Genomic DNA, 16,712 nt, shown 5'->3' on the forward strand with positions numbered 1-16,712 from the left:
GGGTTCTTTCAGCATTTCCAGTCCTCGCTTTAATCCTCAGCAGTCTTTGAGCCAACGTATTTCTTTTGGTTTCAGTTGCCAATAATATCCTCTGGGAGAATCAGCGAAGAACATTCAAGAAGCAAACTCCTTTTTAGCTTTTCAGGTTCTAACATGTTTCAAATATTGAAAAGCCCCATGGCTGGTGCCCTCTTCCCTGTGAGGCCTGTGCTGTGAGTGAGGTTGCATCCCCGGGGCAGTGCCCACCTGGCCTGTCCGGCCTTCAGGGTTCCCTGCATCTGGGGATGCACCCAGATGCGCCCTCTGGGAGACGGCCCGGGGTGAACACGTGCTAAAGTGCCCTGACTCCCTGGTTCAGCCCCAGAATTTCCTTTGCTGCACCTTCACATCCTCCCCCTTTCCTCCTTTATTAGAAATCAATTTGGGTTAATTTAAGAAGCTTCTCTGCCAAAACCATGCTGGCCTCAGGGAAAGTTCAGTTCATTAGTCACTCAGAGCAGGTGCACCTTATTCTAATGTGATGAGTGCTTTCTGCGCAGCTGCAGCAGGGACGTCGGGCCTGATTGGAGCTGGAGGAAGAAAAGGTCGTTCCAGGGTGGAAGAGGACAGGGTGGGGGGCCTGTGGCCAAAGTGGGGGTGTTTCGCTGCAGCAGGCGAGACGAGGTGCAGCGAGGCCGCAGGCCCCTGGCCCTGCCTGGGAACAGCGAGTCTTTCTGGGACATCGCTGTTATTACCAGGATTAGGAGGCAGCAGAAGGGCCTCCTGCGGGGGAGGGCAGAAGCCTAGACTCCACTTCCGCGAAGAGTCCTGTTGTCTGTGTGTCCTCAGGGAGGCTGGGAGGAGAGGAGCTTCCTCGGGCCCCTGCACTGCTCCCTGCTCACTGCACCCCAGGAGGGGAGGAGGGGGCAGAAAAGAGGGGAGAGGCCCAAGATCTGCATTCCTGGATACAGTCAACTCCACCCACCTGGCAAGGAGTGGCAAGGAGGCTGTGTCCAGGGTGCTCAGGGAAGCCCAGCCCCAGGGCCTGCAGTTGGGCCCCTCCAGCAGCGCTGCACTCCCTGCTCTCAGATCTTATCCCCGTTGAGGTTGGACTAAAGCTCTGGACTCCCCAGCCTTCCTGACGATAAATGCAGCCATTAGGATTCACTACCCTCTGCCCTCTCTGTGTGCCCGCTTCCCTCCCTGGCTCCCCAGAGAGCGTCTGCACTTCATTCAGAAGCGTGAGAAGCCGCAGGATTGGTCGAGGGAATAACAAGGTGATCCAGGCATCGCCGAATTGCTATGCATTATTTATGAATAAAATTTCTTCCAAGATGTTCATTTTCCCCCTCCTCTCCTCCCTAGAGTTTCAGGAAATGCATCCACTTGTATAGGAAGCGTGTGTCTGGCGATGTCAAGCAGCGCATTAGATAATATTCATGGCCCTGCAGAGTGGCTACTGAATTACAAGGAATGGATCTTTTAAAATCTGTTGTATTATGTAGGGGGAGCTCAGTTTCCCTCAGCAGGAGACAGAGGGTGTGTTTATCTTAAGTATGCATCTGGAGGCTTGCGAAGGCTCACACAGAGCCTGCCAGGCCCCCAGGCAGTCCTTTCTGAATAAGGGTAAAACAGGGCCTTAGGATCCTACAGGGTCTCTGGGTCGCATCCAGATTTCCTTCCAGCTGAGAGGCCTTTGTGGTTGGCTCCTCACTGGGCTCTCTTTAGGCAGAGGCTGCAGGGCACACACAGCCAGGCGGCCACAGTGCCCTGCTCTCTCAGACCCTGTCTGGTCCACTGGGAACATGTGGATGGCAGGTGGGCGGGGGGCGGCTCTGAGCAACCCAGAGCCTCTGGGCCCCTCCTGCATGTGCAGCAGAGGCCTGGCCCCCTGTGTGCTTCTGGCGCAACCCAGAGCAGGCCAGGCTGAGTCCAGAGAAGCTGCTGCCCCACAGTCCTCACCCCACTCCAAAGCGGCTGTCCCTTCCTTTCTCAGAAAATATAGCCTGCTGCACTGTTCTTAAATACTGCCTTGCTTGCCAGCTACAGCAGTCCACGGTATGAACAGAAGTGAAACAGAAGTCCCTGACTAGAAATCACCCTCCAGCACCACTGGCTTTGTTTCTCCCACCCTGCGAAGGCAGTGGAAGTAGGACTACAGCGATGCTGGGCCCCGGCGGGGGGATGCGGGTGGGCGGGAGGAGCTGTGGGAATGCCCCACTACCGTTATGTGGACCCCAGGTCCTGTGAGCTGCAGGCAGAATGCGTGCTGGTCTTCAGATCTGTCTATGCTGTCGGCTCTGTGTGTGAGTAGCTCACCCAGAATAAATTCCTCCTGTTCCCATTATCTAAAAATGCTGTCTCATTAGGAGTCCGGGCCTGTTTGCTGGCCGCAATTCTTAAACTCAGGAAGCGTCAGAATCAACCCTCTGGAGGGATGGCTAAAACCCAGATTGCCTTAGCTTCTCACTTAGCTGGTCCCAGGTGACGCTGATGTTCTGGATCAGGGAACCCCAGTTGGGGAACCCTGGCTCTGGGAAGGTGGCCCCGCCTCCCACTCCGGACGGGGCTTAAAGGTTCTGAGGATGTCCGACTTGCTTATCAGTGGCACTCAGGAATGGCCGTGGGACCCTGGTTGTTGGTATCTCTGTAAATCCTCTTCTCTTCAGGGAGCTTCTAGAAAGGCCTTCCTGCAGCCCTCTCTGGACACTGAGGGCAGCTGTCCGGCCAGGAGTGGCCACAGCCTTCTCCCACAACAGAGGTGAACGAAGCAGGAGGTGCAGAGGATGGAGCAGAAGGCCTGAGTTAAGTCATCCTTGGCACTTCCTCTCAACGCCCAGTTCAGGAAAGACAGTGATTCGGTGTTGTTTAGGCCAGTTCGAGGTGGGTTTCCAGGTACTGCAGCCAGCAGCATCCTAAGTCACACTGAATCTTCCAGATGAAAACACCAGTATCTTACTGAAGCAACGTTATGACCAGGGGACTGTTTCTTTCCTCTAAATCTTTACTTATTTTGGCAGGAAGAGAATATGGAAATCGGCATTTCAGTCCTATTTTGGGGTCTAACCCTGAAAGCACTGTTCTCTTTGGGGCAGGCCAGAGGGGACAGAAGAAACATCCACCTCCCAGAGCCGGATCTGGGGAGGGTCCTCATGATTACTGCCCGCTGTCCTCAGGCTGTGCCTGTGAGTGACACTGGTAATAAGAGCAGGGGGACAGCCCCAGATAGGGACTCAAACAGCCGGGTCCCAGCGATGCTCATGAACCTGGCTACTCCAGAAGTATTTGCCGTGAGTGCAGATTCCAGGCCCTCACTGTACCCAGGATAGTCTTCTGGGCCAGCTTAGATGGGTGTGGTGAGAGGATTCTCACACTTTCAGCCCTGGCCCCCATCTTGCCAGCCATCCTTGCTTCTCTAATGAGTGGGGTGCACACCCCTGAGTAGATGCAGTGGACAGAGATCTCCACCGAGGAGCTCATGGTGTCCATGAGAGGGCATCCTGTGGTCGGCAGAGGCTCCAAGCACACAGGGCGGAGAGCTGGCTCAGGGTTCCTGGGGGCTCTGTGGTTGTGCTTTGTGGCTGCGGGAAATTGCACAGCTGGGCCACTGTCACATCAGGACTCCCTCTTTCCACACTTCAAGATCTCCATAGTGGCTGCCCTGCCTTTTCTAGAATCCCCACATGGATGAGGGTGGTGAGAACTGAACTGCGGTGTTTTGGTGGGTAAACATCAGACAACAGCTGTACTGCACGTGAATTTCTGCTGTGTTTTCTATTGATGTTCCCAAGTTCCCAAATTGTATATATTTTTAATTATTAGTTCAAGAAATCAGAACAAGATTATAATTGTGAAATCGAAGCTTGACCAATACAGGTCATATACATTACAGACTGTTCATCAGTATACTTATTGTTTTCAGTGCCCTATCTGAAAATAACTATGTTCCTTCTCCTTGAATTGGAATTATTTAAAAAATATATCTCCTTTTACCAAACATCAAAAATATGCTGTAAGCCCAGCACTCTGAGAGGCTGAGGTGGGAGGATCACTGGAACCCCGGAGTTCTAGGCTGCAGTGAGCTATGATCAGGCCACTGCACTCCAGCCTGGGGGACAGGGTGAGACTCTGTCCCTTTAAAAAAAATAAAATCATGCTCTAAGATGCATTACATGCTTTGCATGTATTAAATCAACCGAATTAATCATGTTGCATTCACAACACAACAACACAGGCCATGCCCGGAGGTGTGTCTCCTGGGGCTGACACACTATAGACAGGCACCAGGCAAACTACTTTCTTTAGGATGATGGCCAGGTGTTCATTTTGTACACAGAAGACTTACTGTGACAATAAAGGTTGACTGCAACCACCATCCAAAAGAGGAGGCTTTGGGCCGGGCACAGTGGCTCATGCTTGTAATCCCAGCAGTTTGGGAGGTTGAGGCAGGCGGATCACCTGATAGCAGGAGTTTGAGACCAACCTGGTCAACATGGTGAAACCACATCTCTACTAAAAATACAAAAATTAGCCAGGCGTGGTGGCATGCGCCTGTAGTCCCAGCTACTCAGGAGGCTGAGGCAGGAGAATTGCTTGAACCTGGGAGGCGGAAGTTGCAGTGAGCTGAGATCGCGCCACTGCACTCCAGCCTGGGTGACAGAGTGAGACTCCGTCTCAAAAAACAAAACAAAACAAAACAAAAAACAAAAGAGGAGGCCTGAATTTTGTGTCTGCAAATCCTGTGGGTACTCAGGCCTCCAAGCAACAGCAAGCCTGGACGCCACCTGTTTGATTCTCTTCTTCAACCAAGTAAACCCCTAGACCTCAAAATCTTGGCACCATGTGCAACTACTGTGCCATGCTATCAAACTAATGTTATAATATGCATGCCCTACCTTCTGATTTATAATATCAGTGATGAATAGTAAAAGGACGGGCGTGCATAAAGCTTACGGGGGGGTGAGGCGTACACAATGATGTCTCAAAGAATGAAGGAGAACTATTTATTCTCATGGATTCATGGAGTAAAGCACAGATAGCCTGGTTTGGAGGCTGCGTGCACAGAATTTTTCATAAATATCCCACAGTGTACCCCATTGTACAGCAGCCGCACGTTAATTAGAGCATTCAGCAGACACTGCAATGTATTCCACGCACCCAAGTGGATCTTCATTTTTCACATGCAGGGCCTTACTAATTAAAATCAGTTTTGCAATTAAATGTGGAAAATTGTGTTAAACTTTCAAGCGTGGTTAGAAAAAAAATGCAATTATTTTTAGGATATTTTATTTTAATGCAAATGAAATTTCTATCTATGTGAAACCGGTAAAGAGGGGATATAGGAACTCCTATTTTTCTCTCTGTCTTCCTCTCTGTTTCTTCTTTTTTTATTTATTTTTGGATTATAGATGCTCCTCTCAGTTGCAAGTTGCAATGCTCCACATCTCTCAGCCAGCACCTGGCTCTGTTCCAGGGCTTTTAGTGAGTGCTCTCTGTCAAGGCATGAATAATACAGCCCCTAGGCTGTTGGCAGACTCCAAATGAGGCGTGCATACATCAGGAAGCAAGCCCTCGACTTTAGCTCCAGAACAGCCTCCTGTGAAGACAGGCAATTATTCACCACGCTGTGCCATGGCACCCACACTGGCAGGCGAGAGGCGTGCGGAATGGAGAGGGGGTCTGAGTGAGGGTGTGCGCCGCAAGCCAGAGGGACCCCAGTCATGTTCTAATGAAAAGGAAAAGCCATTACTTGGAGATTTTAATTTTTAAGTTTCAAATGAAATGATTTGACTCAGCGTACCCTACATTGGGAAGGATTTGAATGTACTACCAATACCCATCACCTAACCTTTGGGTGTTTATTGAGTATACAAAGACTCTGACGCTAAATTGCAGGGTCGGAACCCTAAGTTCAACAAACAAATAATTAAAACAGTCCAGTGAAGCCTAAATGGGAATAAAATCCATTAAATTTCAGAAATAAATTCAGAGGGATCACAAAACAGACTTGTGAGGAATGAGGCCTTCCTAGGAATTTGTTCTCTCTCTCTCTCTGGTGAATTGGCAGCTTATACAAAAATCACCATTTGGAAATAAGTGTGTCCAATTCATTCCAAATGTCTTAGCATGTGTATCACTGTTGCAAGGAAGGCTAAAATTCAATTTTCTGTAATCAGTTAATATTAATCTGTAATAAATATTAACAAATTTTGATTATTCCTATTTCTAATTGTTATTGGGAAATTTTAGGAAAAGGGATTTCAGAACAGCAAGTTGACCATTATTTTGATGATTAAATTTCATTTCTATAGATAGATTCTATTCTAACCACCAACTTGCACTTTGTTTTTAACACAAACAGTATTTTATATCAACATGGAAAGCAAAAAAAAAAAAAAAAACTATGACTATAAGGCACTAGAAATTTTCATCTTAGTCAAATGTTCAAAAATAGATTATTGCAGACATGTTGACATGTGGTATTTTAGCTGGAATGCCAGCATCAGTTCATGAAATATTCTGGATGAATAACAACGTCTCTTTAGCAGGTACTTGAGCCCCACTAAACAATCACCTACACAGAGAGGAAGGTGTGGTTTCTTCCAACGTATCCCAGCCCTTCAGGAGATAGCAGGCTTTGGTGTGAGGATGCTGCCAGGAAATGCTGAGCCTCCAGTCCTCACCTTGTGATACTTCCCCTGCTCAGGTGTCTGCATTAAGCAATGAGCTCAGTAGCAGCAGATGCTGCTCCCCAGGCCTCCCATACCGATGCAGCGTTGCTCAAACCATGCACTTTGAGCAGATTCACCCCACTTATCTCCACGGGGCCTTCCCGGCCAGCAAACTGCTAGGAGGGTGAGGAGAAGATTATGCAGCAGCTTCCTCAATGTCAAGGTTGGTGACTTCCTAGTAGGCCACTGTTTTCCTACCATCTATCCACAAAACAATAGTGGACAGTACATTGGGACAACTTCTATCTTCCATGTTTTAAATGCCTGGAGGCCACACCAGGCTGGCTTGCACAGTTGGGAGACTGTAACACAGGGAATTACTCTTCCTTGATCTTGGGGACCGAAACTAAATCTTGGGAAACTCACTTAGGATGACTGAGGTTTGCTTTGAGAGCTTGGTGGTTGGGCACCAGGTTTGAAGCACCAGTGCCCCCGGCCACCTCTGAGTGTGGTGTGGGGAACATGGAGGTGCTCGGAGCCGCTGAATGGACTGAGCCATGTGTGCAGCCATCTAACAATGGGCGCAGAAACACAGGTGACCGTGTGCAGAAAAGACCACATGAGCACGTTCACTTGTGATGTAAGAATTACTTCTAGCCCTGCTTATAAAATTCACCGTGTTTTTGTCATTTATATGCTAATATCCTAAGACACAAACCTCAGTTGGGAAAACCAAAAGGCAAATTCAGGTGACTGGCTAATAATGACGTTTCTGAAGATAAGTATTTGTCATATTTGTTAGCTTCCTAGGAGGCCTGGCCGTGATGACCTGTATCAGGGCCCAAAAATGTTGACTAAGCTTGGATCCCTGCTGGGCAATGTGTGGAAATTGAAACAGTTTTCCTTCGGTGCCAAGAGTGTCTGCGTCTCTAAGGAGCTGACTTAATGCTTTTGTCAGATCCTGGAACTCTGCCCTTCGCCTTTCTCACTGGTTCCTTGGTAGCCAAGAGACCCAGAACAAAATGTAATACCACATTAAGACCCCCGATGTATCCTGGGTTTTCAGTAAAATTAGGTGATCATTTTCCTTATGTTGTTCCAAATTTACATTTTGATTTAAGGTTTACCATTGAAGCTGTACATAGGCTTATCAGTTATTTCAACTTCTTCATAAACTATTAACACCAGTAAATAACTATAGAGATTATCTTTTGTTCAAAGACAGGATTTGGAAATTAATGTAGAACATCCAATAAAATAAATATTATTACCTTACTCCTACCAAAAAATTTTAACCAGAGTTTTAAATCATAAACTCCTTTTTAAAACCATTTTCTTTCCCAGGTATTAAGCACTGGTTGATTCTCCTCTATTCTCAATTTCCTACAAGACCACAACTATACAACAATCATGCTAAAAAAAATCCACTCCAGCCGCTTTCAAAGAGACCCAGAACACCACTGAGGAGGCGTGGCTCACCAAGCAGACTGCCAGATCCCACCGCCAGATCCCACAGCTTTCTGAGACCCACAGCAGATCCCGCAGCTGTGGCAGAGAGGGTGACGCACGGCCCCCAGAAACTACCACAGCGTCTGTCCTACAAAGCAATAAAATTGTAAACTACAATTGTGAGAAACATTTGATTTCCTTAAAAATCTCCTATGTTGAAAATTAGACTAAATGGCAGGCTGGGCGTGGTGGCTCATGCCTGTAATCCCAGCATTTTGGGAGGCCGAGGCGGGCAGATCACTTGAAGTCAGGAGTTCGAAACTATCCTGGCCAACATGGTGAAACCCAATCTCTACTAAAAATACAAAAATGATCCGGGCGTGGTGGCATGCACCTGTGGTCCCAGCACTTTGGGAGGCTGAGGCGGGTGGATCACTTGAGGCCAGGAGTTCGAGAGCACCTGGCCAACATGGTGAAACCCCACCTCTACTAAAAATACAAAAACTAGCTGGACATGGTGGAACACACCTGTAATCCCAGCTACTTGGGAGGCTGAGGCAAGATAATCACTTGAACCTGGGAGGCAGAGGTTTCAGTGAGCTTAGATTGTGCCACTGCACTCCAGCGTGAGTGACAGAGTGAGTCGGTCTCAAAACAAAACAAAACTAAACTAAAAAACCGTAAATGGCTGGCATCATTTTATTACTTGGTATTCCTTTCCTAAAAAAGAAAAATTGATTCTTTACAATGCTGATGCCCCACATTTACCTCAAGTTGTTTTTGGCAAGTTCCAATACATTGATGCCTCAAAGTACTGAAATACAAGCTTTTTACTTGGCTATTGCTGATGCAATGTATGAGCAAAATGACCTTGTAGCCTTAACATAAACACATTCATTGGAAACATTTATTGTTAAAAGACCAAAAAAAGACATGTAATTTCATCAGAGCAAAAATGGAGGCTTCTACTCTTTTGTCCTATTTGGAAAAAGCCTGGTGTCCTATTTCCATCAGGAACCTGACAGCAAATGTCAGCATCACAGCTGTGTTCACGGAGGGTGTGCTGGCATGAATGGGCAAGAATAGCTGTTGGGAAGGGGTAGCTTTTGTAGTCAGTAAATCTTTCAAAACCAGTAAAAAAACAATGCCAGGGCCAGGCGAGGTGGCTCACGCCTATAATCCCAGTGCTTTGGGAGGCCAAGGCGGGCGGATCACTGGAGATCAGGAGTTTGAGACCAGCCTGGCCAATGTGGTAAAACCCCATCTCTACTGAAAATGCAAAAATTAGCTGGGTGTGGTGGCAGGTGCCTCTAATCCCAGCTACTCTGGAGGCTGAGGCATGAGATTGCTTGAACCCAGGAGACGGAGGTTGCAGTGATCCAAGATCATGCCACTGCACTCCAGCCCGGGCAACAGAGCGAGACTCCATCTCAAAACAAACAAACAAACAAAAAAACAGGCAGATATAACGGAAAACTTCCAAATTTAAAATAGCAATAGTCATAGATGTTAATATATCCATGAGTTTTACCTAATACATCAAGGGACACTTCTTAAGTTTAAGAAATTAAAATTTTATCCTTTAGTTAAAAGTGACTGATAATACATAGACATCAAATAATAAGGCTTAGAAAACGCTCAGTGAGATTCCTCTTAAGGCTCACACAGTGACAACATTTTTGCACCGTTTTACATAATAAAGTCTGCAACTCTCTTATTTTAGAATGGAGGAAACTGAAGGCTGTAGATGTTACGTAAGTTGTCCAGAGCTCCTGGTCCATTAGTGATGCAGTGGAAGCCAGCATCTGGGCCAAGGAACTGGGCAATAGTTCTTTTTCAACTATACCACATTAGATCTTCTAGATAACTGAGTGTATTAAAGTATTTGGTGTTCTAATAATTACATACTATATGAGCCATGGTAAAAATGATGACTTTTAAAAAATTAAGCAAAAGTTTATTGGAAACAGCTCTTGGCCTAAGAGTTTCTGTGACTCCTCCCTAACATCCCAGCAAATGGGTTCCTCTGAGGCTCAGGCACTTCTGCACTAAATGAGTCAGCGGCAAGTCTCCAAAGGAAGAAAACGCCCAACTTGTTTTCAAATCAAACTCTAGGGAGCATTTCTGAAGCAGGGAAAGAGATCTCATGAACAGATCCACACACACATTACATGGGACACATCAATTCATTTCTTAGTGGAATGCACTTTGGTTAAGCATACGAATGCTTGAGATTATTTGGAAACATCACAATTTTTCCTGCAAAACTATGGCTATAAAATTATATCTAGCTCACACCTCATTACAACTTTTTATAATTGTACCTTGAAAAATAAGTAAAAGAGGATACTTGGATTGTTTGTAACACAAAGGATAAATGCTTGAGGGGATGAAGATCCCATCCTTCACAGTGTGATTATTTCACATTGTATGCCTGTATCAAAATATCTCATGTACCCCCTAAGTATATATACCTACTATGTACACATAAAAATTGGAATAAAAAATTTTAAAAAACCTTTTAGCCAAATTTAATTTTTATATAACAGTGTGATAAAGTTTAACTACTGACTAATGAAGAGATGATTAGGGGAAAATGAATTTTTCTCATGGGTGACTAACTTCTTTTGAAAACATAAACAATGCAGTGTTTTAAACTTTTAGATTAAGTGCTGACATATATATTTCTTCATAAAATAATACTTTAAGTAAACTACTTATTTCAATTATGTAATTCAATAATTTACTGCTTTATACAATAACAATCATAATGTAATTGACTAAATTTAATAATTGAAATGGCAAAATTATCTGAAAAATAGCCCACAATTCCTTTGTTCTGTAACAGAGGAAGTCAGACAGTCGTTTCATGGGGGTTCTCATTAGACATTCTTGCCTCCACAAATGCTAGCATGGGGATTTGGGAGTAGTCTGTAATTTTTCCTTTGATTTTACTAAAGAACAATCACAATAATTGTTTGATGTCACTCATAAGTTAATGTTTCGCTAAAAAGGAAATGAAATGCAAGGCCGTGAGGAGAGGCCTCCCAGATGTGCGGCAGATGCACCTGCTTTAGAATCAGTTTTGTGACCTGGGTCTGCTCACCGAGGGTTTGTTAGGCTGGAATGACCTTGGTCTTTGCAACCTAATTTGTAAAAGTAAAACATATTTTAGCCTGTAAACTCTTTTACCTCATTATAATTGAAACCTTTCTATTGAAAGACACGTCTTCATGAATAGCTTAGGGAAAAAAACGCTTACCAGAAAAACATCTAAAGGACTGATGTGTACCTGACAGTCAGCCACGGGCATGTAACATATAATTCTGCCATGATACATTTTGAGCAATCATCACCTTCCCCCTTAGTTTCTAAAGGTTTTCCACATCCATCCCTGTCACACACCTGAAATGCCAGTATTTACAAGATTCATGTAATCACTGCAGTCCCAAAGTCTTGCAAGCTTGATATGCCCTGACCTTCACTTGACCTGACCTCACCCTGCAGCCGTCCAGATGTAAGAATGGGCTTAGTTTCCCAGGATGAACCCCGTTAAATACTGGAAATGGAGTCTACAGACGGGTCAGCAGGTCACATTTTAATTGACCATCGATTGTTTACCATCCTGCTGCTCCCAGAATGAGGACGTGAGGCAGGAGAAACAGGGCTCCTCGGTAAGCAGTGGGAAGCCCTTAGGTGGCCATGTGCTGAGCACCACATACGCAGATGGGAAAATGAGTTTAAGGCTGGCCTGAATTTGTGTCGTCCTAAGGAGTGTCACCTATTCTGCCCACGAGATAGAATGGCTTATGTTTTGAGAACCCTTTCAAGAGACAAATGCTGAGTTCCAGTGAGAGAAGAGAAAGAAGGCATAACGTGTATTGCTTTCCAAGAACACTTGCTCACACAGTTCATCATCAGGACTGGGTCCCCAAATAAGTCACTTTAGACAGCACATTGTGGAAAAAAAAATGCAGGCATTACCTTCTGTGTCTTGCATATTTGCCACTGACATGACCACTGCCGTCACAGCCAGGGGTGGGACAGCTGCAACAGGAAAGAATGGATTACACGGTGCCACAGGCAGGCAGGTGAGACGGAAAGCTTCCGTGGCAGCAGAGAGAAGGAGGGCGGCCCAGACAGAGAAGAGAAATCACACAATCCAAAGGAGGGGGAAATTCGGGGAGGCTTTTTACGAGCAAGTCTCAGGGGAATTAATTTCATCAGTGCAGCAGGGCGTGAGCAAGCTGCCGATGAGCTCGAAGGTGCAATGTGCCCATTAGAAGGCGTGAATTTTCCAAACTGCTAATGGGGATGCATTTTACCCACATGGCACTAACCTGAACAGCTCTTGTATGGCTGGTTCCACGGGAACTGCAGAGAGATGGAAATAGATAAAAATTTACCATCTATCACAAGCGCCCCTCTTCCACAGAAAATTACCAAAAGCGTGGCGTGAAAGTGGGGTCAGAGTGAATCGACCTCGGTTCCGCAGGATGAAGGTGACCCTGAGCCGGCCTCAGGATGCAGGGAAGCGCGGACGTACCTCGAACCCCTTTGGACCGCGTGCGATGCCGCTTCTCCTCGGTGTCCACCTCCATCTGGGGATAGACAAGCAGCCGTCAATGTGCTTATCCTGCCTGTGCAGGGCAGCCCTACAGGGGCAGCTCACTCTCCCTGGCATTCTATTGATGGGGCTTTAATCCTGTTTCACTCCGTGAAGGGAAGCCCTCTACAAGGGCAGGGGGTGGGTAAGACCAGGGTCAGGCAATCTAAATGTATTACTCAAACAATTATAAACAGACCTTAACCTTGTAGAGAACATTTAATCAGGAGGCCCTTGCCCTCTATAACGGGGTAGATTTTGATGAATCTTGAAGTACCATCTATTTACTCTCTTTTCAAGAATTTGATGGAGACACATCTGTGTGCTTCTGAGTCGTACTTTGTACTAAGAATATAACAGCCATTAGGTTTACAAGAAGGTAAATATATATAATATATATATGTATTTTTATATATCTTATTTATATGTAAAAGAAATATTTATATATATAACATATATATTTTGTGTATATATATACCTTTCAGTTACAAGGAGAATCTAAATATTATATATACATTATATATAATATATACATTATATTTATATATACATATACATATATATATAAAATATTTAGCTGCTCCCTGTAACTGAAAGTTTTAATCTGATTAAGCGGTTAAGACAAGAGGCTGTAGGTATAGTGGAAGAACATGTTTTACCATCGGGGCGCACTCTCAATGTTGTTTAGTTCCTGGAATGCAATTGTCCTCCACATTTATCTAAATTGCTTGGTTTCCTTTGAGGCATCTAGACCTTCCACACATAGGAACTGACACATCTTATACTTGAGACATTACAAATGCTTTTATATATTACTTTGTGAGATCTTCACGACAATTTTGTAAGGAAAGTATTTTTATTATACTTATTTAATACATGAGAAAACTAAAATTCAGACTACCTGAGTTACCCAAGATCATTTGAGTAGAAGGTTTTGGAGTAAGGACCAAAAATCACGTGTCTGTTTTGTTCCCTCTAAGCCTCAGGAGCACGCTGTTGCGTGGTAAATATATACGAGTACGTTTGTTCGCCAAACATTCCCACAGCATGGGAAGTGTTTGCACACGTCAAACTGGATAGTAGGAGAACTCTACTCAAGACGACGGGGGAGCTAAGAAGAGATGAGCAATAGAAGCTGGCCAGAGCCCCATTGAATGGCCTCTACACTGGCTCGCAGGGCACACCAAAGCCACTTCCTCCACGGTTTAGAGGAAGAACATCAGAACTGAGTGAAGAAGACTTGTTAGATGCCTGTGGCTCTATTTGAGGCACACTCCAGAAAAGAACAGGGTAGATCTGCCGCTAAAATAAACTAGCAAGGCACAACTCAACAGATACAGTATGAAAGGCATCAGAAATCCACATGGACAGTGCCTGATTTAATGTTTATATCAACTAACCAACAGCTATTTATTGATGAATACTGTGGCTGAGTATTATGGTATCAGGGGATAAAAACATACATGTAATAAAAACACAAGCTCATTTAATGAGCTTAAAAATCTCTTAATGGGCTATATCTATGAACAGATATAATGATGTGCCAGATTTAACATCAAAACAAGAACTTCGGCAAAGGAGGAGCCAATGGGAAGTGGAAGTCGAGGAAAGATGCTCGGGGAAAGCTGTGATCCATGAGAATTGTTTGTGTAGGTGTGAAAGGGAGGAAAAGAGACTGTCTCTATGATTTGTATCTAGAGGCTTGATACACAGTTATTGAGTGAATGAATGAATGAATGAATGTGTCCATTTGCTGGGAATGCTGCAGGTCAAGGAGGTGCCTGAGGTGGAATGTTGGAAAGACGACGTCGGATGGTGCAGACGACGGGCCTGAGCCAGGGCCACGTGCAGAGTTGGAAGGGATGTCCTGGGAAGCCCTGCTGGTCCAGCTGAATAGACAGCTGCTGGCCTTTCTTGAGCATGGGGAGGACGAGTCTCAAAGATGTTTTAGGATAAAACAAGTTAGCGGCAGCTTGAGAGAGGGCATGGATGGGGCAGGCAGTGCAGTTGGGAGCAAGCTGGGAGGAGACCGGCAGTCGCCTAAGAAAAAAGGGCTTGGGCAGTGGCCTCAACAGCATCTGTGGCTTAGTCCCATCGTCAGCCAATTCGGGAACATAATTGTCCAGGAAAGAAAGAAATGGGTTTAAAGAACTTTCTGATGGAAGAATCCACACAACACAATGGCTCATCAGGCAGTTTTCGGGTTTTCTGCCCTTTCCTGTGATTTAAAGATATGCCTGGGATATGAAACTCTGTGGCCACATCACGTGGATTTGACATTTAAATAAATAGCACCCTGAGTAACACATCGATGCTCTGAAATTGTTATTCAACATGAAAACACTTCAAAACACCAGAAAATTCTAGCAAAGCGATCTAGGGCCAAAGTGACATGAGGCAGAGATGAACTGAGAGTCAAGAAGCCTAAAGCGATGGCGAAAACGCCATTCACATCCACGAGAAACAGCATTTCCCAGGGTCCCCTGCCCTTGTCACAGGACTGGGGATGCAGAGATAATGGGGTAAAATCGTATTCTTTAAGGAATTCAAAATTGAATTAAAACATTTAATGAAGGCCTATAAGTTGAGAAACATTCTCCAGGGGGTGTAGCGGAAGCTTGGATGAGGCTTCCATTGCATTCCATGGATTCCATTCCATCATCCCATTGGATGAGGATTAGGAAGAAGAAAGACATTTCCTGGAGGAACTGATATTTGGGCTGAATGTTAAAAGTTAACTGGATGTTTCAGGTTAAAAAGAAAAACTGTGGTGAGGGTGTTCCTCACAGAGGGAACAGCACGTGTAAAGACCCAAAGGCTTGGAGAGACAGGTGCGTTCCAGGAGAGACAAAGCTGGGGCTGGGGTGGGAGAGACACACTCCAAGCTTGGCTATGAACTCCCTTCAGTAGGGCACAGAATTCTCAACGTTTCCAGCAGAACAGGGGCCAGCCACACTCAGTGATCACCCAGCTTGCTTACCCTTATCCAGCATCTCGTGAATCAACCTGCATTGAAGATTTCTCTGGCTGTAGTTTAGGGGAGAACCTGTGAGCAAAAGTGCAGTAAAGCTAGTTTTCCTTTGTGGGCATTAAATAGAAAAACTTGGCCTTATTAGCTAACTGCTCATATGGTTGGATAAGGATAAGAATTGTTTTATTTTTACAATTAAATTCTTCATCCTTTCAGGATTTTTTATGCATATAGGGGCAAACTTAGTTTTTTTCCAGTCAGATAGCTAATTCTTCCAGTAATCAGTTATTAAATAAATCATATTCCCTCCCTACACTGAAATATTCCTCTTGCTGAATGTGAAATTCCTGCCACAGTTGGGTGAGACTCTGTTCCCTCCTCCGTCGGCTCCTCCCAGTGCAGTCCTGTTCCTCCGTCGGCTCCCCACAGTGCAGTCCTGTGTGGATTATGGCGGGTCAGACTCTGTCCCCTCCTCCGTGGGTTCCTCCCAGTGCAGTCCTGTGTGGATTATGGTAGCTCTGCAGTGTTTTCTCCTCTGCTGAACAAAGGCCTGTGCTGTGAGCATTACAGGAGGTAATTTATGAAGGATGCCGAGCACAGCACCCCACATGGAGCAGACACTAAACAGATGGGGTTCCCCTTTCTTTCCCTTTCAGCCAATGAAACCCAGATCTGAAGGGTTTCAAAAACTGTTTTAAATTTTACATTTACATAGCTGTTTAATAAGTGCCAATTGCCAGCAAGATTCAGATTAAGCAGAAAGCATAAAACGTATGGCACATGTACCCTTAAACTTAAAGTATATAAAAACAAAACAAAACAAAACAAAAACGTATGGTCTGAAATGGCAGGAGGTTTTCATTTTCTAACATGTGCACCTGATGGTGTGTGGTCCTAAGGCAGCTGGCTCTTGCCGGCCCTGTCACACTTTGTGTCTTCAGGACTCCCCAGCCCCTCCATCCTGCCCTTCCCGTCTCTCCTACCCTCCTGAAAAGAACGCTTGGGCTTGCTTCCACCCAGGGCCTGCCCACCACTG

At 45.3% G+C, this 16,712-nt stretch overlaps 1 protein-coding gene across 21 annotated transcripts in view; it reads right to left on the bottom strand.

Annotated features, from left to right (window-relative positions):
• MYT1L (myelin transcription factor 1 like) overlaps positions 1–16,712 on the bottom strand; it is a 531,685-nt gene that overhangs the window by 176,934 nt on the left and 338,039 nt on the right. For all 21 annotated transcript variants that reach the window (XM_030799643.1, XM_030799637.1, XM_030799642.1 and 18 more), the window contains 3 exons: positions 12,646–12,700; positions 12,440–12,473; positions 12,084–12,146 (listed from right to left, as the gene is read on the bottom strand). In XM_030799643.1, the coding sequence (XP_030655503.1) occupies positions 12,084–12,146; positions 12,440–12,473; positions 12,646–12,700 (152 nt within the window). The remainder of the gene's footprint in view (positions 1–12,083; positions 12,147–12,439; positions 12,474–12,645; positions 12,701–16,712) is intronic.

Source organism: Nomascus leucogenys, chromosome 19, assembly GCF_006542625.1.
Source record: "Nomascus leucogenys isolate Asia chromosome 19, Asia_NLE_v1, whole genome shotgun sequence".
Classification (NCBI taxonomy): Eukaryota; Metazoa; Chordata; class Mammalia; order Primates; family Hylobatidae; genus Nomascus; species Nomascus leucogenys.